The sequence below is a fragment of the Pipistrellus hanaki genome, assembly GCF_964339955.1.
Source record: "Pipistrellus hanaki genome assembly, chromosome: 3".
Taxonomy (NCBI): domain Eukaryota; kingdom Metazoa; phylum Chordata; class Mammalia; order Chiroptera; family Vespertilionidae; genus Pipistrellus; species Pipistrellus hanaki.
In genome coordinates this window covers 20682836-20696616 of record NC_140505.1, presented here as the reverse complement: position 1 = coordinate 20696616, position 13781 = coordinate 20682836, and the positions used below count along the sequence as shown (strand labels likewise).

At 44.7% G+C, this 13781-nt stretch overlaps 1 protein-coding gene across 3 annotated transcripts in view; it reads right to left on the bottom strand.

The window, feature by feature from the left end:
- Window positions 1-191: 191 nt before the first annotated feature.
- Window positions 192-13781, bottom strand: part of PLEKHA2 (pleckstrin homology domain containing A2) — a 57692-nt gene continuing 44102 nt past the window's right edge. For all 3 annotated transcript variants that reach the window (XM_084879754.1, XM_084879753.1, XM_084879755.1), the window contains 2 exons: window positions 4372-4449; window positions 192-3953 (listed from right to left, as the gene is read on the bottom strand). In XM_084879754.1, coding sequence (XP_084735880.1) covers window positions 3594-3953; window positions 4372-4449 — 438 coding nt within the window. In that variant the 3' untranslated portion in view covers window positions 192-3593. The remainder of the gene's footprint in view (window positions 3954-4371; window positions 4450-13781) is intronic.

Below are 13781 nucleotides of genomic sequence, written 5' to 3'. Positions count from 1 at the left end.
CCACCCTGATGGCCACATCCACACACACCCGCCCCTCTCCGCCCCCCCCCCCCCCCCCCCCCAGGCAGTGATGAGAGGTGTGTAGCCCTACCCTGAGCAGGGACCGCATTGGGAAATCCATAAAGCTAATAGGGACAGGATGGCAAGAACGATCACCCGCCCACGGTGGGCATTAGGAAAACACACCACACTTAGTATCCTCGTGTTTTTATTACAAAACAAGCCACTAAACAGTTTTAGAAAATTAATTTTCTGCTACATACCAATTCAGAGAGCACATAACATGAGAAGCACAACAGTTTCCATGCACTCAGCTCAGCCGTTTCAGCGGGTGCATTTCACAGCTGAAACATACTGGTTCAAAACACAGAATCATGCCACACCTTCCTAAGTAGTGGGGAAGGGATCACACAGCTCAAACCCTACCTATTGTACATGAGTGACGGGCACTGACTGCCGCAGGCAACAACGCAGAGAGAAAAGGGAATAATTAGAAAGGATTTAATAAACGGAAGCGTTTCTGACAAGTTCAAAGTTTATAAATGAAGCTGATTGGGGAAACTCCCATTTCCAAAATACTGTTACCTCCATGTGCCTTTTTTATTTAGTTCTCAGTGCAAATAGACATCAAATCCCACTGCTCCACTACAGAGCCTGCTATTTATTTCCTGGGTCCTTTTAGCCTATGTCGGAGCAGTTGTACTCAAAGGAAGTGGGGGAGGAAAAACTTGTAAGTGAACCACAAAACTGGACCTTGAATCTACTTTCTCATGGGAATCTTCCAGCATTCTACCCAGAAACAGATGTGTAATTCCAACATTTTGACCGGAGGTCACTCTACTTAATGTATGTTTTTGTTGTCTCACAAGTATGCAAAAAGCCCAATTCTGTTCACCATCAACTGACATAAGAGAGCAAATGGGTGAGCTTTCAAAAGCAGTGGATGGTGAATAGTTCAGCTCTAGGGAAGACCACCTGAAGTAGTTACTATTAAGTGAATCAAGACCCCATCACATGTCTGGTAAAAACAGCACAACCCAGAGAAGGATTTTATTCCACGAAGAAAATGCAGTACCTTTTTTAGTTCTTTTTATTTTATTTTTTAGCTCAGATTTATTCCAGAGCCTATGCATTGAACTACTTACCTATTGTGCATCCCTGCCCTATTTTTTTTTTCTTTGCTTCTATTTTATACATTTAAAAGGAAATGCTTTTGCGGTACATACACCATCTTTGGCTCCCATGTGTAGTGACAGTAAAAGGCTGTGCTGTGAAACTGGCCAGAAGGTAAGAAATATGGACACAAAAGGAATTCTGAAATACGGCTTGGGAATGAGAATGCCTTCAGGCTTCAGTAAAGATAATTATATTTACCTGGGGTTGGAACTACATTAACATATCCTGACTTGGGATTTCCAAGAAACTGCCAACTAGAGTCCTTGTTTTCCCCATCAAGATAATACAATTTGGATTTGTAAGCATGTTCAATTTAACACATTCTCAAAAAAAGACCAATGAATAAGAAACATATCAGCTTATTATAATGGTCAATTAATGTAGCAGTAGTAATCTAACAGAGAGTTTAATCTTAAAAGAGAGAGAAACGGATAAATTTTTACAGTTTACATACCAAAAGGTGGCAACTTTCCATGAGTTAGGGAATGTTTAAAGAGACCTCAAAAGTCTCTAAATTATTTTCATTAATTCAGTATGACTTATTGTGTACTTTCTTTGATGTAGGCAAATAATTTTCATTTCTGAGTAGAAAGGTGTACAAAAGTCTGGGGGGCAAGGGGAGAGAGAGAGAGAGAGAGAGAGAGAGAGAGAGAGAGAGAGAGAGAGAGAGAGAGACCCAGTAGTAGATTTTCTTTTTATATCAGGACCACTATACCAAACAATTTAAGAGAAGGGGATCTCCAACACAGTGCAGTCAAGAATGGTTCTCAACATGACGATGACTTCAAGGAAAACATAAGATTTCCCTCAAGTCCCTAAGGATTTTCTGATCACATCTTTTCACCTCTGCATTAGATGTGGACATAAGCAGGAAAAGGGATTTACTTAGGTAAAAATATTTCTCTTAGTCTCTTCCACAAGTCACTGATTTTATAATTTAAAAATATAATTACCTGACCTAGCTGGTAAAAGTTATAGACAGAAATGAGTTACCTTGTCTCTCCCTTTAGGGAACCCTGATAAGTTCCTGATAGCAGTTCACCATATGAATTGGATAGACAAATCCTCCCAGGGGCCCAGAAATAGACTTTTTTTTTTCCCCCCAAATGGAAGAAGGTACACCCTGAAATTTGGGTGGATAATGCAATCTATGCTCTTCTTCCTGGGACATCTCTAGTTAGCAATGCATAGCCTCTAAATCAGTGTTTCTATGCAGTTTCTATTGTATTAAAAATATAAATATCTATCAAGATTATCTTTCTATCTCTCTGCTCTTCGGTACATGGAACACCTCATCAGATTACAAGGTCGGATCATGCAAGAACATAAGGCTTCATTCAAAGGATGACACAAACAATAAAAAGAAAGCAAATCTGCCAGGGTACACGATACTACAGCTCTTAAACTTAGACTACTGTTGGACCATTAAAGAGGAGCTGTGAGGCAAGGATTCCAGATAATCTATCTGTCTGGGATAAAGCAGGCCTTTCCTTCTGTTTGGAAAACATGGATCAAGGAAACGCCAACCCATCTCTTCCCAGCACCTGCTTCACAGCAAACCTAAGACTCTAAAAGAGAGATCTGACCTATCACACAAGTGAATTATATACAAGTGTCAACCCTCCATGCATTCCAACTAACACCATACCAAGGGAAATGTCTGTTCTCAAACAGTCATAACGTTTAACACTGATAAACCCATCCGTGGGGCTGGACCCAGAAACCAGGTGGGCGGGTCTGTCACTCACACTGACAGTATTTGAGGTCAAAGAACATCTACATGAGAACAGAGTCATTCCCCAAATTGACTGATGTATTGAATGAATCATTCCCCATTCCTTACAAGAGGTCCCTATTTCTTTCTCTATGGGGATCTGCCCTGATAGAGTAGCCCCCAGATTTTAACACCTCCCCTTAGAGTGGATCCCAGTGAAGGGGAGCCTGGGTCTCCACCTTTCCTCTCTCTGGTTAGGTGGGCTAGTTACTACCCTTATACTTCACAGTCAAACTTCAGCTGCTACAGAGGAACAGGATAAAACCAGATGGCAGGCCTAAGATTCTGTGTCTGTCCTGAAAACAAAGAGAAGGAACTAAAACGAGGCTGAAGAAATAAAACTTGGTGAGGGACAAAAATCTTCTCTCATCAGGATGACCTTGCAATAGTCGAGCAAGAGGCAACCTGCTCTCCATTGAGCATGCCCACAGGTCTAACCTAGTGATTATCCCAAACTAAATACACTGAGCTGATATTTCTTTTTTTTAAAAAAGCCAGCTGGATGGGCCCCTCCCACAGAGCATCCAAAGGAATATGAGCGGCATAAAGGCCTCTGACTATCCTCTAACAGACAGAGAACCTGAGTCATGGCCTCCTTCTCTTGAGTCTTCCCCGTCCCCCCCTCCCTGGGCGCTGTGCCTCATCACACGTCAGAAGTCCGTATGTTCTCATCATCAAGGTTGAACATAAATGGCTTCTCCTTGGGGTGCTGGGGCTCCGATCGGTGCCTGACCCGGGAGCTGGGCAACGCCCCCGAAGTATTGCTTTCCCCAAGTCGAGTGAACAACGAGTCCTCCAGAGTCTCTTCGGGGGGATGTAGCTTCTCCCCGGCCTGGGGGACAGGTGTCCAGGGCTGCCAGGAGGAGGCCACGGAGGGGGCTTTGCAGAGGGCTTTCTTCTCTTCCACGGGCGGCCGTCCTCTGCAGAAGACAGAGTTGGGCCCACCAGACAGGCTGGAGCTTCCAGAGCGAGTCAAAGAAATGGATCTAGAAAAGGACATTTCCTACAAACATAAAAGGGGGAAGAAAAAAAAAAAGAGAAAAAAAAAAGGAAAGTGAGGGCTTTCCTGACAATGTTTATCCCAAAGCCCCACGTTGAGTAACCCACCCACGATCACCGTCTCGTAGTCCAGAGACGAATCAAGTCAGCCCTAAGGGACTCACTCCAGACTTGTCAAAGTCTGCCTGACAGGGAGCTGTGTAGGACACATCTATCCGGCCCTACCTCACCTCCTCCAAGAACCAAAACTAAAAAATAAACATGTGTACCCAAGTCAGTCGAGAGAGAAAAACAAACAAGGCGGCCCGAGGCTTCAGCTAGGACCAGGCTGCCTGCCTTCGGCACCAAATTAAAACCTGCCCACTCAAGGTCACGCATCCCCAAGCTGACAGTGACTATGCAACAGAAAGGAAGTGACTTACTCTGGGGTGGTACTTGAGGGCCTGGACAGCTGCCCTGATCTCTTTAATCCAGCTGTGCATGTCTTCTGGGCTGTCCGCCTGCAAAACACCCACAGCGTTTACACAGACATTCTGAGCCCTATGACTTCAGCTCTCGAGTCTCTGACTCAGTGCGAGGGTCATAAAAATCACACCATTAGAGCTGGAAGAATCTCAGAGATCATCATCTCGTCTAGTGGCTTTAGACGTTTGAGGACATTTCCCTCCCCCTGCACACTCGGATTTGACACTTCATAAATAAACCAGCTCCTAGTGGAGCAGCTCAGCAGTGGGGCAGAGGTCACAAGGGAGGGGAGAGCTTAGAGGTTCTCTCTCCGGTTGAAGTCCCAGATCCCCTTCTGGAACACAATCGGCCTGGTCCAGCTTTATAGAAAATGAAAATGAGCCCCAGGAAGTCAGAGCTCAGGGTTTATGGCTAGTCTACATTCCAGTTCTGCTGCCTCTCAAGGCAGTCATCTCTCCCTTACAGATATCTGTACAGAATAAGTTTATTTTCAACTCCAGTCCCATTCAAGCCAAATCTGCAAAGCCTCCCAGATGTGTACCATCTCCAAGCAGGAATTCTGTCCAAACACAAGCTACTTGAGTCTGCTCTGACTCCCCATCCAGGCCTCGGAGTTGCTAGACTTGGAGTGCTAAGCTTAAAAATATGTGGGACGCTGCTAACAAAAAATATATAAATATTTTCCCAAGAGATACCTACTAAGCCCAGAAGAGGGCAGCAGCGACTCTGTGAGAAAGGAAGAAAATCTAGAGGCAAAGCCACTGCAAATGGACTCTGAGTTCTGTGTTTTCCAGCTTCATAGAGGCTGAATTCAAGCGAACCCAGGAAAAGTTTACTGAGGCCTTATTCAGTCTTACACATGGCATCAGGTGCTGGGAACAAGACGGGACCAAGACTGAAGCCTTGGCCTCCAGAAATTTGTATTTGTAAACCTCTCTCTGTCCCCCTGTGCCTTCCCCAAATGGTTCCACCCCAGCTCACAAGTGTCGGGGGGGAAAAAATCACAAGGGTGCATCTGTATATGCAAACACCGCACCCCAGACTGCAAAATTCTCCACCTACCCTCACTTTCCCCACCCCCAAAAATGGTTCTTTCTCTTTGCATTATATCAAAATAATACATAAGCTTTTTTTTTTTTTAACCCTCAAACTTCCATCCCTACCCCTTTCTGTCACCCCAAAACCAAGCTTCCTTGGTTAGACGTGGACAGGAGCAACTTGCAAGGGAAATGGTGTCACCCCCTGCACAATGGGTCAGAAGTGTGCAGCAACAAGTGCCCGAGGGGAACAGCTCTCTCACGTGCTAGAGCTGCAGCTTTACTGCACCCTCTCTCTCCGGACTTTCTCCGGTTATTTGACAAGCTGGTGGTTCCCCAAGAAAGAGACAAACCCATCCCTAGTCCAAAATATTAATCAGGGCAAGATCTCCAAGATTCTTCTGGAAGGCATTTTACTAATATCAGAGCTAGCCTGTCCACAAGTACAACTATTGGGAGACTTAAATAAACTCTTGCAGATAAAGAATTTGAACAGTGTCTAATGTACAGAAAGGGCATTGTAAGCATTCGTTATTTATTACTATTGCATATGAAGCCTTAAATTCCAACATTATAAATATATTCACCACCCCTTCCGAGACTTCCCCCACCCCTCAATCTGCAGACAATTCCTACCTATAGGATCAAATTAGATCTCATATTTGGGAGGAAAGGAGGGTTATTTTGCATTGGAATAAGGTGGAGGCAAATTGTCCAATAGTAGAAAAGCATTTCTTAAAGATTTTCCTTGGAGGGAAGCAGAAGGTGATTTGATGGGGGAGAGGGGATGTTAGAAGACAAAGGGGAAGACAGAAATGGGAGCTGAGGGAGGTCTCTGACATCACATAGGAATCTGGGATTCTCATTAAGCAAATTGCAAGAGCCCCATGCTGACACTCCAATAATCCAGGACTATTAAGCTCCTTCTACTACTTTGATCATCCTGGCAAATTCCCCCAATGTCAAATGTTACCCCACATGCCACAGGCCACCTATGTGATTGCCCTTTGAGACCTCACCAATAAACTCTCCTACAACTAGCCGGGGCCTCTTCACCCCAGCCTCCACTTAGCAAGGAGTCACTGAACCACAGAAATCTAGGAACCACCTGACTTAACATCTGGGGGCTCAAGCACAAGAATCAAAATCCTCTAAAATGCCTTCAGATCATTTCCACCTCTCCTCTAATATCAGTAATGCTGTTACTCACATCTTTATGCATAAAACTTTTTCATATGTAAGATTCTTCAGCTCCCAGAGAAATCACTAGATAAACAGTATGCATTCCCTTCAGTCTCTTACATTTGGCCAGAAATGTTTCTGGTCAACTACATGAAAATTTCATTTGTCAACAATATATTATTTTTCTACAGGTACCCTTGCTAGAACTACATATTATAATTTTTAAAATTCTTTGCTAATATAATAGGCAAAATAATGCAATTTCTTTCTTAAAAGATTTAATAATTAATAGAGATGGAAATTGTTTGCTAATTACATTTTTCTCTTTCTCTAGTTCTGCTTAAGGACATTTTTTTTTTTTGTCAGATAATCTAGCGAGTTAATCCAGCCATGTTAATGTTAATAATAACAATCATTGGTAAGCATTATTTTAATGTTTAACTAATAAGCTGTTATTTTAAAATATTATTCAAATAGAAAAGCAGATACTGTAATTGATCCCACATGAGAAGAAATAGAATATTACTTTATTGATACCACAATTACAGTCTCTATTAATCATTTTATGAATGGGATTCACTGGCAATAAACATTCATTGAAACCTCAAAGGCTGTTTGCAAAAATGATGGTGTGTGTGTATACCTATCTTTTATGAAAAGCCTGTGCTTAGCATTAATCAATGATTCAAAATACCTTAAAACCGTATCACAAAGGTAGCTTCATGAACCAGAGGTAAAAACCAGCTCTGAAGTCCACCCATACCATGTGAATCACCAAGAATAAAAAACGCTGGAAATGGAGAACAAGAGGAGAAGTGCCAAACTCATGCCTGCATCCTCTCCTGCGCTTAAACATGTGCATTTGTTTCTGGTGCTTGGTTCAAAAAAAAAAAAAAAAAAAAAGTAGGGTTTCTGATCTTGAGGGCAGTTTTGGAGGTGGGGGGAACAAAGGCAATTAAAATGAACTATTGCAGTCTGTCATTTACTGCAGTCCAGGATCTTTTCATGAATATCTACTAGGAGCCCAGCATTACAACAGATGCAATGGTTTGAAGCATGGGATTTTTAGAGATCATCAATAAAAGGCCTCCAATATCTACTTCTGGCACTTCCACTGCAGCTGTCTAAAATGTTTAGGCAGCTTCTTCTCCATTCCATTCCCAATCTCTGCCCTCTCTTCCCAATAGCTAATCATCCCTGCCCTCTGCCCAAGAGCCAGCCCATCTTCAGACACCCCTGCCACAGGACAACCCACGTCATATATACTATGTAGTTCTGAGAAATGTCATGTACCTCGTAGTCTACATTAAAACCATAGGTATCCAAAGAGTTACAGCCCAACACTCTGCAATCCACGTGTGAGCCCTCTCGGTACCACTTCTGTCCTGACACAGCCTTCTAGTGCTGACAACTGGGCTTATGCCAAGTCATTAAAGCCAGTCTGCATTAAAGCACTAATTTCAAATAACTAATCCTCTTGGCTACCTTACACCCTTGACTTTCTATGACTGGGAAATGGGGAACCCCTCTTGACTTGTATTCCAAAGACTAAAACCTCATTGTTGAGCCTCTGTTCAAAGGTGAGAACCATCTACCTACTGATTGCCTTGCTAGCATCACAAGCTTACATACCTGATTTCTGCCAGATTCTGGATCTATGTCACCACGATCCATCTGCCAAGACACCCCATTCCCCCAAGCTGGTCTTCCCCAATTCAGAGCCAGACTACCCTCTGCATCTTGGGTTCTGCACCAGGCTGCTTGTAAACACAAATGAGCAGGTCTCATCCTAGCCTCCAGTGCCCCCGAATCAGTCCCATAACTCACCAGGTTTATGATCTCCAAGTGAAGATGAGCTCCGACACTGCAGAGAATTAAGTAATACGCTGCCTGTAAATTGCTTAGCATTGTGAATAGGACAGCAAAGTGGCCAATAAGTGGTCTAGCTTTTTAGTAAAGCAAGAAATACTATAGCGTGAGAGATCACACATGTGACATAGGAGGTAAATCTGACACAGAAGGTAAACGACCAGCACCTAATGGGGTTGGAATCCAGCCCCGTTCTGTTGCCCAAGTCCCTCTCTCTTCTGTCTAAGGCACATGTGTCAAACACAAGGCCCGCGGGCCAAATCCAGCCCGCCAGGCCTTGCAATGTGGCTCGCACCGCGCTGTCATCACTGCACTCAGCTGTCAGTTTATGACATTGTCAGTTTATGACTGTTCAGTAAACCATTCCGCCCTTGATTTAGGCTGGATTTTAGATTTTGGCCCCTTCTCTGATTGAGTTCGACACCCCTAGTCTAAGGGATTTATTTTCTCTTCATAGATCTCCCTTGCCCTATGATCTAGCTATCTAGATACCGAGGACACACAGTTCTTTGAAGCAGGTTTACTGGGCATAACACCTTAGGAATCAGATCAGAACCAAACTGTGTGAGTAGTCATTATATTCTTTCCTTTTTTTCATGGAACACGATTTTTATTTGGAACAAATGACCAATAGACAAACTCAGTCATACTTATTCAGATTTAGGTATTAAGACGAACTCTTTCTCAAAACCAAAAGAAATGAGCCTGTGATATCAGGAAGATCATGAAAGTATCTTCTTGCAAATGATGAATTCTGAGCTTCCAAAGCAAAAAGTAGAATTTCAGAAGACTTATTTACTTCCATGAGCTTGACAGCTTTCCATATTTAAAGTCTTGTTGATGCTGATATTAACAAATGTCATTTTTTAATGTATACTAGAGGCCCGGTGCATGAAATTTATGCATTGGGGGGGTGGGGGGGGTATGGTCGCTCAGCCCAACCTGCACCTTCTCCAATCCAGGAGGCCTCAGGGGATGTCCTACTGATGGCTTAGGCCTGCTCCCCATGGGGAGTGGGTCTAAACTGCAGTCTGGCCTCCCTCTACAGGAGGCAACTGGGCTGATTAGGGGAAAGCACTGCCCCCATCATCCCACAACTGCTGCCACTGCCAGCTGCCACAGCCACCAAGGTGTTCTCATCAACACAGACTCCAATCCCTTCACATGAAAAAATGACAACTTTCTTTGCTCATTTTCAAGATGTCTCTATAATAGGATATGACCTACCTTCCTTCCTTTTTTCTTCCCTCTCACCCTCCTTCCCTTTCTCCCTCCATCCCTCCCTTTCTTCCTTCCTTTCTTTTTATCCTCACCTGAAGATATTTTTCCATTGATTTTTAGAGAGTGTAGAAGAGAGAGGGAAAGACAGAGAGAAACATTAATGTGAGAGGGACACTTCAATTGGTTGCCTCCTGCATGAGCCCTGACCTGGACCCCAGCCAGTGAGGAGCCTGCAATCTAGGTACATGCCCTTGACCAGAATTTGAACCCAGTCCCTTCGGTCTGCAGGCCGAGGCTCTATCCACTGAGCCAAACCAGCTAGGGCAGGATATGACATTTCTTAGCCGCTCCAGCAGCACACCTTTCTTTTTTTCCTCCAGGCGTGAGGTGGAAAATCCCTAGATCACCTTCTTGGATTCTTATTACACAAGTTACCAAGAACACTGTGAGTGGCGTAACGGGAACTTAGTCAACGAGCAGTCAGGAAAGGTGTTTCCTCTGCAGCTCACATGCAGAGGCAGGACTGCTGACGTGCCCCGGCTGCAGGCCCTGTTTTCTGCGGGCCTGTTAAACATTTGCCTGGCAGGCAGGCCCTGCCCCCTGCTCTCTGCAGGTCTGTGCCATACGTGGCTTGTCTCACCATGCAGCAGCCTCCTCCTGCCCACCTGCGCACGCAGCCTCTGCTTGAGCGGTCATGACTGTTACAGCGCCCCCAGTTAATTTGCATATTACTTCTTTATATAGAGAGATAAAATGCTAAGTGTCTGTCTGTCTGACTGGTAGCTATGATGTCCACTGACCACCAGGGGTCAGACGCTCAACGCAGGAGCTGGCCATTTAAAAATAAACAGCATCACGGACCTGGCGCCAAGAAACCAACACTCGGCTTCCCCCAAGTGGGACACAGGCCCCGCCACCAACCTGGAGTGACACCCCACCAAATCGCAGCCAAAGCTGGCGAGACCCCATGGCACAAAATGTGGCTCATAGCCCAGCCCAGCTCAGAAACGGTCGCTGTGGGCTTCAGGTATTGATGCCACATAGCACTGCCTGGCTTCCGCTCCCTAGCAACTAGTCTCCTTGGAGTTTCTTCAGCCCAGGAACTCTACTTGCTTTATAGCCAGGTGCAAACATTTTACAGTTTAACCAAATGTTTGTGAAGCCTTTTCCTGTGCCTCATCTCATTTGATCCTCACAGAAGTCCTGGAGTAGAGAGACAGGAGACTCAGCAGAATCCTATCTTCTTTTTATTAGCAAGATGTGAATAGCAATATTAAAATATTTCTTCTAATTAATTTCCTTTCAATGTGCACGAATCCATGCACTGGGATAGTAGCTATACTAGTATAATAAAATGTGTCCACATCTGGAAGATCTGCATAGCTCAGCAAGACCATGATTTTCCAAAAGTCCTATGCACACAGTTGCAAAATCATGCATTGGTAAAAAGGATTCGTTCAAATCGAAAAACCAACCAAAGGATTTTAAAATAAGAGTATAAAAGTTTATTATTATTGGCTTCTGATTCCACATTATATGAAACATGAAGAAACTAACCACCATTTGCCAAGTTTTAGAATCAAAGAAGAATATCCACAATTACCTGGAAAAGCTATAAAATGTCGCCTTTTTTCCAAATGCATATCTGTGCAGGGCCAGATTTTCTTCATATTCTTCCATCAAAACAACATATGGCCCCAGATAGAATGCAGAGGCAGATATGAGAATCCTGCTGTCTTCTATTAAGCCAGCCATTAATCAGATTTGCAAAAACAAAAAACAGTGCTACTCTTGTTGCCGTTTTTGTTTCTGCAATATAGTTCCTTTTCATAAAATGTTACTTGCCTTAACATAAATCAGTTTAATAGTTGCTATTTTAAAATAAATGAATACAAATCTTTAATGATCTTTAATCTCTTCTCTAACTTCAGATTCCTCTGAGTTAGCTGTGATAAACACGTGTCCATTCACGCATTTATTTATTCAGTGTGATGCTAGCATTCTTTTGCCCCAGAAACGTGGGCGCAGAAAGGCAAAGAGGGATGGAAGGGATGAGAAGACTCTGGTAAGCATGCACACACACATGCAGATGATGGGAAACCTTTTGAACGATTTTTATGGGGGGGAGGGGAGGTTCATGTTTCCCAAAGCTCTGTCCTAACTCTTACAGAGGATAATAATTTACTTGACAAATACTTATCTAGTAGCACCAATGTGTCAGGCATTGTTTGTCTAAGGGCCTTCACAGCATGTTGCCTTGGATGTCCCAGAGTCAAGGTAAACCATCTCTGCCAGGCTTGCCTGTTTCACATTGATGGCTGCCATCAGCTACCCTTGCTGCTCCTTTCTCCCACCACCCCACACCCGACCAACAATCAAGTCCTAGAAAAGACCCTTTCACAGCTTTTACATGTTCCATGTTTGTCCACCCACCCAAGTGTGGGCTTCCTTTTATCCCGCACCTACATTACAATAGCCTTCCAACTGGCCTGCCTCCCATCTTCCCCACTTTTCTCATCAGTCCTCTAGACTGTTCCACACACCAGCCTGCTGTTCTTGGGGTGAGGGTGGGGCTATCATCTCTACAGATGAGAAAACAAGGCTCTGAAAGTGAGAGCACCTGCTCAAGGAGTATTTTTAGAAGGTAGATTTGACTGGGTCACTCCCCTACTTCAACATCGAGGGGCCTGACCCTTAGCACAGAAGAGAAACTTTTTAACAACGTGCGCCTGCCTCCCGGCCTCCGGTATCTCCAGGTTGTTGTTTTCTACACAGTTGTTCCCTCTGCCTGGGCCATTCCTCCCTCAACACTCAGACGTGGATATGTCTTCCCTCAAGAAACCTCCCCTGACTCCCTGAAGCTGGGGGAGATGCCCTTTCTATGAGTTCCCATGGCAACCACGACTCAGTCTAATGGTAGCACTCAGCACCCTGTTTTGTTTTATTTACATTCTCCTATCCCACCAGTGAGGGAGTTTCACACTAGTGATACATTTAGCTTCTTTTGGCATATTCTGCATTCCGTGCTGGGATCACCTGACCTCCTAAATGCTTTTTTTAAAATTGTGCAGTAAAGCTCTATTTCATGCATCTTTAGCAGTATCATACAGAAAGGTTTCAGCTGCCCTAAAAACTGCCTTGTGTTCATCCATTGAACACCCTCCCCCACCCCACCACACTGTGTTCACTGCCTGTGTACCTGACTCTGGTTCACAATCTGTTCCATGCAAAACAGTGTCCCCGGTATGAGGCCAAACGCCTGGCATTCTGAAGACTCTCCTACAAATACCTGTTAGAAGCCAGACATGGAAATGCCTTCGTTGCACCTACAGTTTAAAACTTTGACCCTGGGCAGCAATGGAGCCAGCTCTAATGCCCCCAGCATCACTTTCCACAGCTTCCCTGTGTCGTCTCTCCTGGGGTGACAAGCGCTTGTCTGAAGGAATGGCCCTAACCGGTTTGGCTCAGTGGATAGAATGTCAGACTGTGGACTCAAGGATCCCAGGTTTGATTCTGGTCAAGGGTATACGCCCAAGTTGCAGCTCCATCCCCAGTTGGGGGGGTGTTGGAGGCAGCCATTCAATGATTCTTTCTCATCACTGATGTTTCTCTCTCCCTCTCGCTTCCTCTCTATACTAGAGGCCCAGTGCATGAAATTCATGCACTCGGTGGGGGATTGGGGGCGGGGGTCCCTCAGCCTCACCTGCACCTTCTCGCAGTCCAGGAATCCTCAGCGGATGTCCGACTGACAGCATAGGCCCAGCAGTCTGACCTCCTTACCACTCCCACAAAGACGGGAGAGGCTCCCTCCACTGCCTCTGCACTTGCCAGTCATGAGCCCGACTTCTGGCTGAGCAGCACTCCCCGTACGAGTGCACTGACCACCAGGGGGCAGCTCCTGCCTTAAGCATCTGCCCCCTGATGGTCCATGCACATCATAGCGAATAGTCATTCCGCTGTTCAGTCGGTTTGGACATTACCCTTTTATTACATAGAATGCTTAAATGGATGGAACCCACAGACGGCTGCCAACTCAGAGAGGGGACAACTGGAGCTGC